The sequence below is a fragment of the Zonotrichia leucophrys genome, chromosome 8, assembly GCF_028769735.1.
Source record: "Zonotrichia leucophrys gambelii isolate GWCS_2022_RI chromosome 8, RI_Zleu_2.0, whole genome shotgun sequence".
Classification (NCBI taxonomy): domain Eukaryota; kingdom Metazoa; phylum Chordata; class Aves; order Passeriformes; family Passerellidae; genus Zonotrichia; species Zonotrichia leucophrys.
Genome location: NC_088178.1, coordinates 12,926,581 through 12,942,257, shown reverse-complemented (window position 1 = coordinate 12,942,257; position 15,677 = coordinate 12,926,581). Strand labels below are relative to the sequence as shown.

Sequence of the window (15,677 nt, the reverse complement as noted above, 5' to 3'; positions counted from 1 at the left end):
TTGCTTTTGGAATTTTCGAGAATACAGCTCAGCTGTGAACTGAGTGCCTGTGCACACACATGAGCACAAAGGCATGCACATGTGCACACATCTGTCCCTATAAACAGTAGGGTAACAAAATCCTTCTCTTACCCTTCTCTAAACAACTTCTTTAAAAACAAACTCCTCCAGTCACTAAAATTTCTACCAGCTCCAAACACTGGTGAAGTAAATTGCCAAATTACAGCATTTTGCACCACTGCAACCAGATTTTACAAGGGCTGCACATCCAAATAAATGCCCTTGGGCAACCCATTCATCTAACAGCTGGAAAGGTGACACTTGACATTTGGAAACTTTCCTGTGAAGATTGCTGTAAGGCTTTCCCATTAGCTTCCTAGTGAGACTGTAAGGTTGAATAAGCTGCCTTGAAACCTGCAAAGGGTAACAGAAATGCTCTAATATCACAAGTCTGCTTGGTTTAAAATTCTAATTCTCAAGCCATGACTATTCAGATTTTTTTCCAAAGTATTAAACACATTCGGGGGGGGGGAACCTTTGTGGAGAAAGCAACATGATAATGAGGGTTGCCTGCATTTCTAAGAGGCTGAATAAGGAGACAAAAAGGAGATACCTTCTCTCCCCTACCACAGTTACCTAAAATCACTGTGCATTGAGAAATTAAGCAAGCAGGTCAGGGATTAAAGATGTTTCACACTCAGCATTTTCATCGGGTCTGAGAAGGCAGGACACAAACAGTGCTTTACAACAAGTGCGAAAAAATATGCACAGATACTAACAACAAGCTTTCAGCTGAGGTATTTTTAGGAAGTGAAATCAGACCCCAACAGCATGAAATTGCACAAACATGCAATCAGAGAGGCTTTGAGCAGATGGATGGGGGAGAAAGACATTGAGCTGTTACAGTCCCAACTTCAGTTGTTCAAATCTCTTTATGTGGGAGAATGAATCATGTATCATGTTTCTCAAAAGTTCCCTGCACTACGAACACACTTTTTGTCAGTTGGTTCTCCAGGCTGTGTCTCTGTCTTGGGAGGTTTCTATTCAGCTCCTCTAGACTTTGTGCTCATCTATTAGAAAAATTAGGGCAGAGTCAGCAACATGCAAGGAGAACCAAAAGGAGACATGTGGTTTTTCAGGTTTGTATATATTACATTTCTCACGTAAATTCTCCTTTGCATTATTTGCCTCTGTGCATTTAATGTTTGGTTTTTGTCGAGCTCTTGAATCCAGTTTATCAGTCTCAACAGAGCAAACTTGGGTTCCAGTGTAGATAACCTGAGCACTCTGTAAACTGTTAGTAAACTAAAAATGTCTTCCTTGGGTAACAACATTGGCAGTAGTTAATTTTTACTTTATGCACTACTGGAAGATTTTACTTTTTAATACTTATGGAGCTCACTCCTTTTCCCCAATTACCCAATTAGGGCTTTTGCTTGCAGTGTCTGTTGTGCAGGGAGGCTTACTACCATTGAGTGGAATTCAGAGCTGGGGCCAAGAAAACGTTGCTTGAATTTTAGTGTTAAGATAATGGAAGAAAGCTGAGTTCACCTACCCAAACTCTAATATGTGATCCAATATGAATGAATCTGTGATGTTCTAATCACCAGATAATCTAGGTATTATTTCTCAAAATTTGTATAATTAATCAAAACTACAATGAAAATATTTTTCAAAGTATCTAAAAGCAGATTAAACTGGGAAAGAGAAAAATACTTTTGAAGAAGTCACCTGGATGTATCTGTGCATGTACCAGGAAGCTTGTTTGCCATCATTCACAGATTCCACTGTAGTATTGGCAAGACCACCAACATCGCCCCCTGCAAACACCCAGGGCTCACTTGTTTGCATCGTTTCTGGGTCTACTTCAGGGAGACCCCATCTGTTCAACTTGATAGGTGCCATGGCCTCTCTGACTGTAATTAAATAAATGACAAAAATGTTAATAAAAGAAAGAGAAACTGTTGCTAAAATCTGTCAAATATTTGATGATAACAATAGGAAAATCTAATGCTGAGAAAGATCTCTCTCATTTAAGTCAAAGCCATCCTGACTTAATATTCAAACTCAGAACATCCTGGAAGAAAGACTCACTTCAAAACATGTTACACGTATTATAAATAAAACCATAAAACCACAATCAAAATCAAATGGTTAGAAGAAGACAGTATCTTTTGTATCTTTTCACTACAACTTCTGAATTTTTTTAAAGTGTGTATTAAGAGACCCTAGTCTTTTTCATGCTGTTAGAAAACCGCACATAGAGGAATTTTGCACATGAAATATTATTTTCCTCCAAATAATGTAGATTTGAAAAAAAAATTAAGCTGCTTGGCATTATATAAATGTCATTAAATACACATAAATGCTCCGAAGAATATTCTGTTAATATTTTTTAAATTACTACATTCACAAGGCTCTTTAAAGTATCTTCATAAAGAGAATAATCTTTTCAATAAATAGTTTTAGCAAATTTTGATGGTATCTATCAAAACAGGGGAGGCTATATAGCTTTGTCTGCAGTAACAGAATATGCTGCAATAAAATGCAGTTTAAAATTGCAATGTCCCTCAGGGACATACCACTGGCAGATGCAGATTGCCAAGGTCAATTAAACTGATGTAGTTGCACTGTCATAAATGCAAAAGAGAAACCTGCCAGTTTAAGATGAAGACTTCTCCAACACAAAGGGCAAAGTCATGGTATTGTCCCAACACACACCCCAGTACAGAGCAAGCTTCAAACACAGTTTCCCACACATCACAGTGATAGGATTTTCATCTAAGGTTCCGTGTCTCGTTTCACTTCCAAATCATATATTAGAAATGTATTTCAAAGTGGAGGCTGTGTATAATCAGGGGAAAAATAATGAAACAAGAAGCAAGACATAAACATTGTCACCTATTTGTCCCACCTACACTCTCCTCCTCAACCTTGGCATTTACAAACATATCCAGAAGACTCAAATTCAAAGGATTTTTTGCAACTTGTTCAGAAGCTTGAGTCAGAGAAGACAGTTCTAAACTGAAAGACTGTAGCAGATTTTCTACCAGAAGTATTTAATCTATCTGCAAGACCTATTGCCTGCACAGTCTCTCCCACCTGGCATATACATGAGGCTTAAGTTGACAAAAATAATATTTGGGTAGCAACAAACTTAAAACTTAAGAAATCGTGTCCTGTAAAAATATCTAAATTACTGAAAGATCGCATGGAACACAACCTTCAGACTGAGACATTTTTCATCTGGAAAATGAGGGGTTTGGTTTGTTTGGGTTTGGGCTTTTTCTGTTTGTGTGGGTTTTTTAAAGGAAAGAGTTGGCTGATAGCAGTTTTATCAAAAATCCTTCAGAAATCAATACATTAACTTTCTCTTTGTGCCTCAGACTGTGTGTACTTCAAGAAAGCTTTTGATCATCTTATATTTGTCATATATAGGATAACTTATTGCATCCAGTGGTACCATCTCAGCATGTGGTCTAGACGGCTCTCACAAGTTAAATATGTACAGGCTTGTAAAGACATGTTTGGAAAAAACAGAGGAAAACTTGGTACTGGGGATTAATAGATGACTTCTGTCTGAGACAGGACTGAACCACAGTAAAGGTTTCTGAGGACAATATGCCGTCAAAAATGTAGTTTTTCAAAAGATATTATGTAAAACTGGGAGTTCTGACTACTTATTTCATTTTATGGAAAAACAGGGTATTACTTCTGTTATCCTGTATCTATTACATTTCTCAAATCTCTTTGAATTGCTTTGTTCTAAAACAGCTGTCTGGACATAATTATACCAAAAGCTTTTTGAGTGTGAAGAATGCCCAACATATCTACACCTGAAACATCTCTCCAGGCCTGGGGATTTGTCTGCGTGATCAGTATTTTTAAAATCAAGAAAGAACATTTCCCTGGTGGCAAGGCTGATATGGTATCCAACTGCTATTTATTTCTTTCTTAAAATCTCCAAGATTTAGGTTATATAAAAAAAGGGCATGGTTCAAAAGCATTTTATATAAGAGTTCCTAACATCCTCACAATTTGGATCTGACACCTGGTGCAGCTGAGAGGCTGAAGGGAGCACCTCCCAGAGCACATGCACAAAGCAGGGGAGAACTTTTGTCTTCAGAGAGGAAAGTCCTTTCTCTGCCCTGCAAGGGTGAGAAAGAGCCCAAGAGATAAATGTGAGCTTGAACTATTGGTTCTCCGAATTGGTGTTTGACACTGAACAACAAGCAAATCAGATATTTAATGCTTGGTGCATCATTTGGGAAAGAGGTAAAAAGTATCTTTAAAAACCTTCACCCTCTCAGTTTGTCTTTAAAGTTTAAAACTAACATATCTTTTCTCTTGAAAATTCAAACTGCAATCCTGTGTTTGTGCTGCCATCTCTCCCCCAGCCTAGTGAGATATTATATATATCTTTTGAAAAGATCCTTCTGGATGAAAGACAACATACAATTTAATTATTCTACTGCTATCAAGTGATGCTAACACAACACCAAACAAAGGAACAGTGCTGAATATATTTTCCAAATTCACTATATTCACAGAGCAAACAAACACAAATGGAAACACAGCAGCAAATTACAGCATTTGCAAAAACAATATTAAAATATAAGTGAATACAGAAAAAATATTTTAATTAACGAAACAAATCAAATGGAAAAGATTCCTCAAATAAAGCTTTAAAAGTGAGTCTCTGTGTGACTGCCATGACTAATTATGCATCTATGTAATGTGTGTTCAATTTGGGCTTATTTAAATAGCAGAAATGCTCATTAGCTGCAGTATATCTGTGAAGCTTCAATAAACAGTTTAATGGGTTTTATGTTTAACCAATTTGGTAAGTTCCTATAATTTTAGCTTTAGTAGCTCATTAATGTTATTTTTGACATCCATCTTACAGAATTCCTTTAAAGTGAATAGTAGCATTACTTCTGAAAAATACAAATATAGAGTAACTTTCTTAATCTGAAATGTACAAGCACAGCTGTCACATGCACTAACAGATTAACTGCTGACACTGCCCAGTCTAAATGCCCAGCAAATAAAGAAAGGCACAATCATGCTTCCAACATCCTCTACCCCACTAGCGTCCTGAACAGGATTAAAAAAGATTTGACTGGATAAAGCTGGGTCCAGCTACGGTGGGAGTGGGTCCTGCTGCAGGCTGCTACTGCCTTTGTTTTCTGTCACTGGCAAGCTGAAGTGTGTGATATGTATCAACTCAGAGAGCAAAATTTCTGCTCTAAGTAAACACGACTTTAGAAATCATCATGAAGCCACTTTTTGATATTGGGAATGGGTAATGATTTCAGAGCACGGCACTGCTGCACCCAAACTCATTCAGTAAAGCTATTTGTGGAGAAAAATCCTATTCCAAATGACTCAGCAGGAAAACTCCTATCTATTTCAATAGGAATCTTTTGAACGTATATAGATTTCAGTTTTATATAACAATTTTTTTTACAACTCTAGTGCCTCAAAGCCTGTTGGTGTGAGGCAGATGCTGTGCTAGCAGGCAGATGCCAGGGCATTCCCAGCTGGGGTATCACAGCCCCCCCTCCCCCTTTACTCTTCCATTAGACAGTCAAGGCTTCAGTGCTCTGAGGGCAAGGTTACCCAGCTCTCTGAGCAGGCTCTATGAAGAAACTCAACAGTCCTTCCAAGTTCCAGAACTCCTGGTTTCTGTGCCATTTGGAGTTCTATGTTTGATCCAAGGAAAACAAAAATCTTTTTCACTTATGAGATCAGAGCTCTGCAAACGTTTTTTCCTTTGTTCCCTAGCAAATGCTTCTCAAACTGTAGACATAAAAATTAACCATGAGTAGGTAAAATTATAAAATTATAAACAACTTGGGAAAAGTTATCTTTACTTTATGTTGAACTATTCTACGGAAACAGTAAGGATGGGGTTTGCTGCTGCAGTTTCCAAGAAAGATGACAGTTGTACTAAAAGTAAAATCAAAATATCTGAAAGTTGTGACTGATTCCTGGAATTATGAAATAAAGTTTTGCCCTTCAGTCAACGATGCAATAGCTAGCTACTACCAAAATTTTCATAAAACATATTTTGGTTCACAAATAACTTACTACTTCTGGGATTTTTTTACAAAGGTGGTACTTGGATTTTGCTTGGATATTTTTTCATTTCTCTTTTTTGCTGTTCCAAGAAAATGAAATAGATATTATCATGCTAAGATTCAGTGTTCTGGTTACATGTGAATTCTTCCTCCTTAATGCTGCCCACTAAACAGAGTGTCAAACTAAAGTTAGGTTGCCAGTCCCCTATCCTGGCTTAGTCCTTTGCTCTGCATTGAATTTTGTAGCACATTTTCAGCACGATTTTCCATACTTTCTCCATTGTTCTCACTGGACATTCAAGAAAATAAATCCAAACAACGGCATTTGTTACAAAATTTTGCAGTCGTAAAGTATTGTTCCCTTTGCTTATCAGAAGGATTAGAAAAGGGTTATTCATAGTTTAGACTTCAAAACCAATGGGACTGGTGTTAAGAAGGATGCAGAGGCTGGACACAGTGTGAGGGAGCACACAGAACTGCAAGTGTACATGTGGAGTAGTTGCAATTAGAATGGTGGCAGAAGATACTTCAGTAATTCACTAGCACATTGTAAGCCTCAAAAACAACAAACTAAGAAAAAAAGCAATAACCAAAGAAAAAGTACAAAATTTCTCTCACAGCTCTTTCTTTTGTGGGTCAGTTATGACGGCTTGAAGGCTCTGGTAAGCTGTGCAATTAAAATAAAGCAGCCTGTACTTGCAAAAAATTTTTTCTTCAAGAAGAAGTAAAACATTTTTCTTACTCCATCTGCAGTAGTAGGATTTGAACAATGGTTTTTTACTGGTTTTAGTAAAACAGGAACCTTCTTAAAGGAGTCTAGAAGGCAACTCTCCTGTTTGATCTATAAGTAACTCCAGGAGCATAAAGTCAAAATAGGATTCAATTTTTTAAAGTAAATGATGCATTTATATGATTCCCAACGGGAGGATGAATACCCACTAGAACTGCTGCTTTAAAACACCATCAGCATTTTATTTTAACAAAACAAAAAAGACCAAATACCTATTGTTAACACATAGGGTCTCAGTTGCAAATTTAATAGTTACCACACAAGAATAGGAAACATCTTGTTGAAGATAATAGACCAGAAAAAACTTTCTAACCTATGAGCTATTTCTGCTCAGTCACCCACACACTTATGGCTTCTTACAAAACTTCCCAACACGAGCATCAAGGCTGCCCTGAACAATTTGTTGAACTGGGGCTAAGTCTAATTTTAATCTCTCTGCTTTTGACAGTATTTTCTTTATACTTTTATCAGTAGAACTGACTTTTTATAGGATATAACCTGCTATCTTAGCCCATACCAATACTGCAATTGCAGTTCCCTGAGGTGCCTTACGAATTAGGTCAATTGATAGAGCTCTTTGTATGAGCAGCAATTAACATGTTTATTCAACCTGCACCTGAGACACCCAGTCACAGGATAATTGAGACCAGAAGGGCCCTCTGGAGGTTACCTATTCCATTCCCTTCAAAGTTAGATCAAGTTCCAAGTCAAATCAGCTTGCTCATGGCATTGTCCAGTTTTGAGTACTTCAAGTATTTTCATCTCCATCTGTTGATGGGGAATACCTGAATATTTTCATCTCTTGAATACAGAAGTGTTTCTAAATGAAGTGTACTTCATTTAGAAAAACCAATCAACCACAAAACCAAAAAACCTCAACAAGACACTAAGATGATGTTTTGGTGGTGTTGTTTTTTTTTTAATTTTTCATTTATTTTTGTTATGTACACTGAAGTAGTCTGGAGTTTTGGTTGTAATCCAGCTCAATAGTGAAAAGCAAATTTGACTTTCATTAAGACAGCCTAAAGAAAAAGACTTAAAAGCAACTGAAATGGTATGCTCAAAATAAGCACTTTGTGCACTCAAGTCTTAGTTTCTTTTCACTTTCACAACATCCAACACAAATGACTTGCATTTTTCCTTTTTATTGACTTCTTTTCTAACAGCAGTTTCACCCAAAATACAGCATGAAACTGAGGTGTTTTGCTCACCCCCAAAGTAAATTACTCTATTCTCTCATGATCAGCTCACTGCATGACTGTTCCCCTCCCATTTTATGTTCCTATTTAAAAACCTCTCAACAATTAATTTAGACTGTGAATGTGCCCTAGGAAATACAAGACTGGCACAGTACTATAGCACAGTACTTACTGGCTGCTTAGCACAGTAAGTTCAATCTTTTAATTGAGATAATTTTTAACGTGGGAGAAAACAGAATCACTCCTGTGTCATGGGGCCTATGAATCACAACAAAATATATTGACTGAATAGGTTAATATTGATTTACCACATGAGATTCTAGAAACCCTTCCAAAAAATCTAAACACAGAGTTTTAAAAGCAAAATTACCACCAGAACCAACAAAATTTGCCTAAATTCTCAGTTAATCAACACCATCATCACAGTAGTAAATCAATCTCTTAAAAAAAACCCTTAAAACCTCTTCTTCCTGCACCCTAGACGTTAGACTGAGCTCTGAAATATGACCCACACAAGTGACAATCTTTCCACAGCAATACAGCTGCAAGAGGAATGGGAGTCTGTTCTCTCCTGTGCCCTGCAGAGCAGAAGGCAGTAGCAGGCCAGCAGGCAGCCCTGAACAGTGAGCTGGGAGCAGTCACTGACTAGAAACAGCCTAGGATGCAAAAAACTGCCCCAAAGTATTAGTAGCACACATAAGATAGGACTGCTCCTGGTATTCACTTCACATGTTCCTCGAAATACCAGGCTGATCCTTTTTACTGTAGGAGAAGGTTTAGACTCTTCTCATGGTTGCAGGATGGTTCACCATTCTATACAACTGGATGTGGAGCAGGGAGCGCTGAGTGCATTCAGGTTTAAAGTCTGCTTACATCATTTAGGATTTACCATTTCACTTGATTGCAAAGATTCACAAAAGTACAACATGCTAAGAAATTCTGAATACCAAATTTTCTGGTCTTGGCACTTGCCAAGTCCTCTGTCAGAGCATTTATACCCAAAGGACCATGAAAACATGGCCTGGAGAGGCAGGCATATTGTTCACCAAGGCTTTCAGAATTTGCTAGCCTAGATGACCGTCTCCAAGCCAAAAACCTTCTCATCCTATCAGTGTGTCTTCTACTGAGTCAGTGTTTTTATTCTGAGGCACATTCAATGTAGGTGCCTGAACTTCTAAAATCTAACCTAGTGTCAGAGGAGAACAATCTAAACACTGCTCAGTTCCCATGTTGTTGACTATATTCATGTTCATCTCTCTGCTAAATGGAGACAATTCATCCAATCTCTGAAATGTCATCAATGTGCCAATTTCTGTATCTTTAATACAGAATGAAGTAATTACTAATTTTTAAGACTAAACCTTGTGAAGTGCAACTAAGAAATATAGTGTATGAGAGAAGTCTCAGTTCTCTTGTATATGCAGAAGAAATAACTGATACCCAGACCAGATGAACCAGAATAATGAATGTTTCAATGCTTGTTTAATTTGCAAAGTTAAAAAAAAGATATTTCAGAGATCAGATCAGTTCAGCTTAAAGATGTAACATAATGAGTTTCTCTAGAGTTAATTAATGAGACCAGAAGAAATTCCCAAGAGTTTCTTTGAGATCCCACTTGCACTGAGAAGAAAAATACAGGCTGAGGAATTGTACTTCAATGCTGAGTTCCAGCTCTATACAGCAATTTGCAGAGAACTGCTTAGTTACCAGACCCCCAAATCTTTTTCTAAAAGATGTTCCTGAAGGACAAACTCCTGTAAGAGGACCATCTGTCACAAGCTAAGTAATCTCCAAAAGACACATCTGACAACACTGTTAAAGGACAGGACATGTACCTAAAAGAGCAATCTGTATTTGCATTGGTCAGGGTTACCTTTATCATCACCGAGAACGGAGCCAAAGGCACTGATCACCACGTTGGCTTTCAGACGCACAACCTGATCCTCATCCTCTCTCCAGCTTCCATCGCTGTCCTGCTCCGTTCGAACAAATTCCATAGCAACAATTTGTCCACCTTTAACAACAACTTTACGAGGAGAGAGGAAAGGCAGAAATTCACACTTCTCTTCTTTTGCCAGTTCCATCTGTAGAGTTGAAGCAATAAAAGATATAACTTTACCATGATGCATTTTCAGGAAAAAAAACCCCAAACAAACCAACCAGGAAACATTTTGTGACTCAAGATGTTACCATGGATTCTACTATAGCAGAAATCAGCCTTGTCCAGTATGCAGAGAGTCATCTTACTGTCAGCTTCAGAGCCTCTCATGCTATCAAATCAAGCAGTGCCAGTAAGAAAACTTTCAAGGCAAATATTTCTCAAACATATTTTCTTATTTCTTCAATATATTTTTTTATTTTTCTGTTACTTTGAATATGTTTAACTTTTTTTAGGGCAAAAGATTTCTCTTACATAAATATCTGTGTCTTTTAAAAAGTGCCCTAGTATTAACTTAGCCCATTCCCTGATTTTTGTTTACTATGATTTTAAGATTTTATTAAAGGCTGACTACCGTGTAAAAGCAACAGTTTTCTGAGTGACAATCGAGACTTAAGGATCTTCTGAATCTCTGCTGTAGTAAAACTGTTAAAGTCAATAATCTTCAGAATTTGACTGTCTCTATGTACACAGCTTTTTTGAACATGTAATATCCCACCTGACATGATTCTATCATGGCCATTACCAAATGAAGCTACTTTTATTTTACTGTTTTCAAGACCCATTGCAAGATTGGATGAGTAGAAACATTGACAACTTTTAGAAATTTACCCAGGCCTCTATGAAAGATTTTGGTTCAGATTACAGTAAGAATCTGAATAGCACATGAGTCTGTGCAATGGCCTTGGTAATCTCATTGCATCTAGAACTCTTGACTGAAGTGCAACAGAAGTAAATCATGCACCAAGAAACCCTCTATTACTTTCTTTGCAGCTCCATTTCCCTTCTGGAAGATCTAAGACGCCCACATTCTTGAAACAGATGACCAAACTACCATAAATCTCATTATAAAGATGCATTAGATGGTGTGCTATTCTCAAGTATATAAAAGTGTAATGCACCAAATAAATAAAAAATAGAAAAAGAGCAGCAAAATAAGAAAAAAAATCTGAAAAAACTCCTGTAGTACATATAATTTGAGGAAGCAGAAAATGTGCAGATGATCTAATAAATGCCGAAGTACAAAGCCAAACTAAAACCAAATGGATTAGAATGCTGAAATACGTGATGAATAGCATTGCTTCACTGTCATTGGCAGTGATTCAAAGTCAAAATCACTGTAAGTAATTTTCTCACCAGAAAGAAAGGAAAGGTAAGAAAGAAAGAAAGCCTTCTATAGGCTCGTAAGGTAATGTCAGAATCACTGAGATTCCTTAAACAGCAGCCAGAAGGTATCATTATAGGATCTATCCATGATCTGAAGAGCTACTTACAATACTCTAATGGCTGTTTGATTCCAACATTGAAAATTTTAGTTCATTTCCTAACTTACAAGAAATTCTAACCCCCGTGTGCAAATACATCTCTCTGCCTTGTCAGGAAACAGATACAACAGTTGAAAATTATTTAAACACAGAGTATACAAAGTGAGCCTCAGATCTTTAATAGACATTAGTACATTTAAAGAGCATTTTTATAAACAAAACCTTTAGCAGATGTCTGCTAAGTACCTATAGCATGCTTTCAGGCCACATAGAAGTACCTAAGATGCCTTCTCAGAAAAGCTGCTAATCAGTTTTACCTCTTCTGGGACAGCCCTGATATGAGTGAATCCCTTCCTGAAGACCACGAAGACGCGGCGAGCTCCGCAGCGCAGAGCAGATGTTGCACAGTCAAAAGCAGTGTCTCCTGCCCCCAGCACAATCACAGTTCCATGGATTGGTGGCAAGGGAGAGTGACAGGCACACATCCCTGAAAGATAAAAGGAAAACCCCATTTTCAAGTAGAGAAGCCATTTCTGCATGACAGCTCAAAAGGTACTTGTACTCAAAGCAGTGTAAAATTGCATCTTACAGTTTCCAAGCATGGAGTGTCACTATCAAATTATTCTGCTCTACTGAAAGACAGTTTTATTCCCCCTTTTAAGATATGCTCATATACATAATTTCATAGTCAGTACTCTAAGCAGCTGCATCTTTCTATTGAAAAAGAATTCAAATGACAACATGTTTGTAGGATTGTGGGTCGTGTCAGATTGAAACTAGAATTGTGAGATCTTTTTATTCAAAAAGTTTCTCTCTCATCAGACTCATTATCCTCCCAGCTAAAAAAAAAAAAAAAAACAAAAACAAAAACCACAAAACCAATCCAAAACAACAACCAAAAAAAAGATGACCAGTTGTTGTTAGTTATAGTTTTGTGTAATAGTATACCAACATCAGTCCCCTCAGATTTCTATAAATCACTGACACTGTTCTGGTGGTGACATGATTCTCTGAGATTATTCATCAGCTGAACATGAAGGAAAAGAATATTGTAACAGCAATTTCTAGTTCTTCTACTGGAAGAAAATGCTTAATCTACAGTCGTTTTCTATAAATCATTTGTAAAAAGTTACATGGAGAAAATGACAACATTATGTGTTTATCATCTACAGCTTGTATTTAATGATCCAATTAAACAAGAAATAGTTAAGTAAAGCTGAACTGTGTCTGTTCCCTGGATGAGACTTCACTTTATCATATATTTAAGTACAACTAACTGTTGATTAGGCAAATGGTTATAAATTGAAAAATATTGACATAAATAATACAAAGCTATATTCTCACCAAGTCCGGGAAAGCTCCAGTCAGGAGGCACTAAGCTGGCCATTTACCTACTGTAATTTAACTCAAGTATCCTACTGTAGCAGATTTTCACATGTAATTGTGGAACACAAGTATTACTGAAGTAAACAATCCCTTTCATTTAGACATACAAGCAGAGTGAGAAATTCCCCCGCTCACCCATGAATGTGGCGTCACATTGACTATTTATTTAACAGGATTCTTAGTCTGAAATTCTCTCTAAAAACTTTTCTCATTTATTTTTAGTGAACTTAATACTCCATACAAATTGAGCAGTGTAAAAAAGCACAAGTGAAGCAGGGAGCTGGCAGCTCAGCGTGCCATTAGAGTGTGAGTGTAGATGGGATCAGATAGAGCAGCCTGCTTTGCTCCTGGGAACACACTCCTGAGCTAAATTCACAGCTATGTATTTGCAAGAGGAAACCCTTTTGGAGGAAAGCGTATTAACAAGTGGCATTCAGAATTAATAAGCAGGCAGAATATGTATTTTACCATGAATAAGTCTATTATGTCTGTTATTTAGATAACTGTCACAGTGAAAAAAGGAGGATAGAGTAGAATGTAGTACGTGTAAATTTTATTTTATAATTCCATGCCTTAAAGAGCAAAAGGTGGCTATAGCTACAGACAGACACTAGGAGAATTAAGTAAAAGAAACCATGTTAATTAACAGACAACACCAAAGACCTATCTATTACTGTCAATCAGAAAAGGTTAGTTCTTCCAAGTTCATCCTTTTTCCCATTGTAGACTTACTATAAAAAATCATATTATCATATTTGCGAGCTTACCAAGAGGCCTACTTTGCAATATTTTGAAATATGTGGATCACAGTATATAGATCCACATGAAGGCAGGTGACTTACAGTACACAACTGCTACATATCTTCTCAGAATTCTACAAAGTATTTTTAGTCAAATTGTTTCAAGAGAGTTTTGTTTGCAGAATTTACTTTTCCTTTGTTAATCTACAAATGTGTTGCATTGCATATGCTCAACCTGTTTTACTTTTAAACATCTCTGTCTTCAAAAAGAAAACCCAAAAGCTCACCCTTTTCTCCCAAATCATTTAAGATTACTCTGAGCTTAAGAAAAAAGACAGAAATAAGCATTTGATAAAAACAGCTAGGAGATGGGACAGATGGGATGCAGAATTTCACTTCTGAAATATTTTGCATCAAATGGAGTAATAAATGTTACATTTATAAGCAGAATAATCTGCCATAGAATATATGTTTCTCAAAATTGTGTAAGAAAAGTCTACTACATAAGTAGGCAATCCTATATGATGCTAAAAAATCAGTTTGTAGATAAAACAAGTAATATTAAGTCATATGTAAAATACCACATTCTGTCCCAAATAAAAAAAACAACCTGTACATTAATTTGTTTTTTGTCTGGGGAATCCAGACATATGAAGAAATGTGGCATAGAAATCACATATTTGGGGCTTATAAGTTCACATTCAGGGACACTGAAAGCATCAGTACTCCATAGGGAGCAAATGCAGCTATCTCGGAGCTCAAAGATGTGAAACCATAAAACAAGACTGCATTTGGTGCCTATGAACTGAGCACTTTCTTATTAACTCCTGTCATAATCCTGTTGTCCTGAGTGTTAGACTGCAAGTTCATTGGGTAAAGAACTAGTGCTGATTTAAATGTCTATAAAACCTGCAGCACATGACTTGGATCAAGTAAAAGAATTTATCAACAATATACAAATCAGTGGCTTATATAAGTCAGAAACACCTTTTTTAATATCAGATTTTTTTCCAACATCTTATATATACTATTTTTATCATGATACTTCATACAAAGGAGAAGCTTGTGTCAGCTTTAGAATATAATTCAAAAGAATAAATAAATCTTATTAGGGGAAATAATTTGCCATAAATTTAGTACACATGATTATTCAGTTTATAATATCGGGATCTAACTTTCCTGACCATGCTCCTGAGGTTGCCAATCACCAAGAGAAAATCCTGTCCCAGACATATTCAGTGGAAGGTACTTTGTAACAGGATGTGCTGCTTTGTAGCCAAACAGTTTGATATAACAACACCCGCTAATGACTTATTAAATGTGATTACAGCAAGAACACAGTACCACACACCTGGTTTACTTGCCATTGCTACCAAAGGTAAGAAGTCTTTAGATGTGTAGAATCCTTGATTCATTTTCAGCCCTTGGAATATATTGTCTCTCTTTGGTTCCGGCAAACCTGAAACAGACATTTTATGGCACATAAGAATTACACAGGAAATTTTAGTGACCAACATTTATTTTGAATTACACGCATGTTCTCAAAAACATCATTCATACGAGCACTTTCACAAACCCTTAGATATTTCCAAAATAATATTGCACATGATCACATTTGCAGTCTGCAGCTTACATAACTGGTGATTGTTTAATAGTACAGGCACTTGAAAATCAGGTTCCTTGACAATGTGTGTACTTGTATAACTCATAACAAAACAAATGCAGGGGAAGGGATTAGAGAGAAAAGGGTGCAAAAGCGGATAATACAAATGAGGCAGTAACAAACAGCTTAAGGGATGAGGGGAGGAGGACAAATGGCAGTGCTGTAGGTCTGATCCGTGAGTATTTGTATGCCATCATTTTTTTGCCATTCTTGATTATTTTCTCAAAATCTTGAAGTCCTGATTGGCTGACATTTATTCCTAGTTATCAAAACCACACTTTAGACAGAACCCATAGCATAAAGACAAGGATTTACTTTACAACTATTAATAGCAACAAATACCTTTCAGTTAAAAGAAAGCAACAAACAGCATCTTCCAATTACCAAAGAACA

General features: G+C 36.7%; 1 protein-coding gene across 6 annotated transcripts in view; it reads right to left on the bottom strand.

Annotated features, from left to right (window-relative positions):
- DPYD (dihydropyrimidine dehydrogenase) overlaps window positions 1–15,677 on the bottom strand; it is a 339,434-nt gene that overhangs the window by 162,600 nt on the left and 161,157 nt on the right. For all 6 annotated transcript variants that reach the window (XR_010441181.1, XM_064719595.1, XM_064719591.1 and 3 more), the window contains 4 exons: window positions 14,973–15,080; window positions 11,813–11,982; window positions 9,946–10,156; window positions 1,732–1,916 (listed from right to left, as the gene is read on the bottom strand). Coding sequence is in view for 5 of the 6 variants with exons in the window: in XM_064719595.1 (XP_064575665.1) it covers window positions 1,732–1,916; window positions 9,946–10,156; window positions 11,813–11,982; window positions 14,973–15,080 (674 nt within the window). In the remaining variant the exon portion in view is untranslated. The remainder of the gene's footprint in view (window positions 1–1,731; window positions 1,917–9,945; window positions 10,157–11,812; window positions 11,983–14,972; window positions 15,081–15,677) is intronic.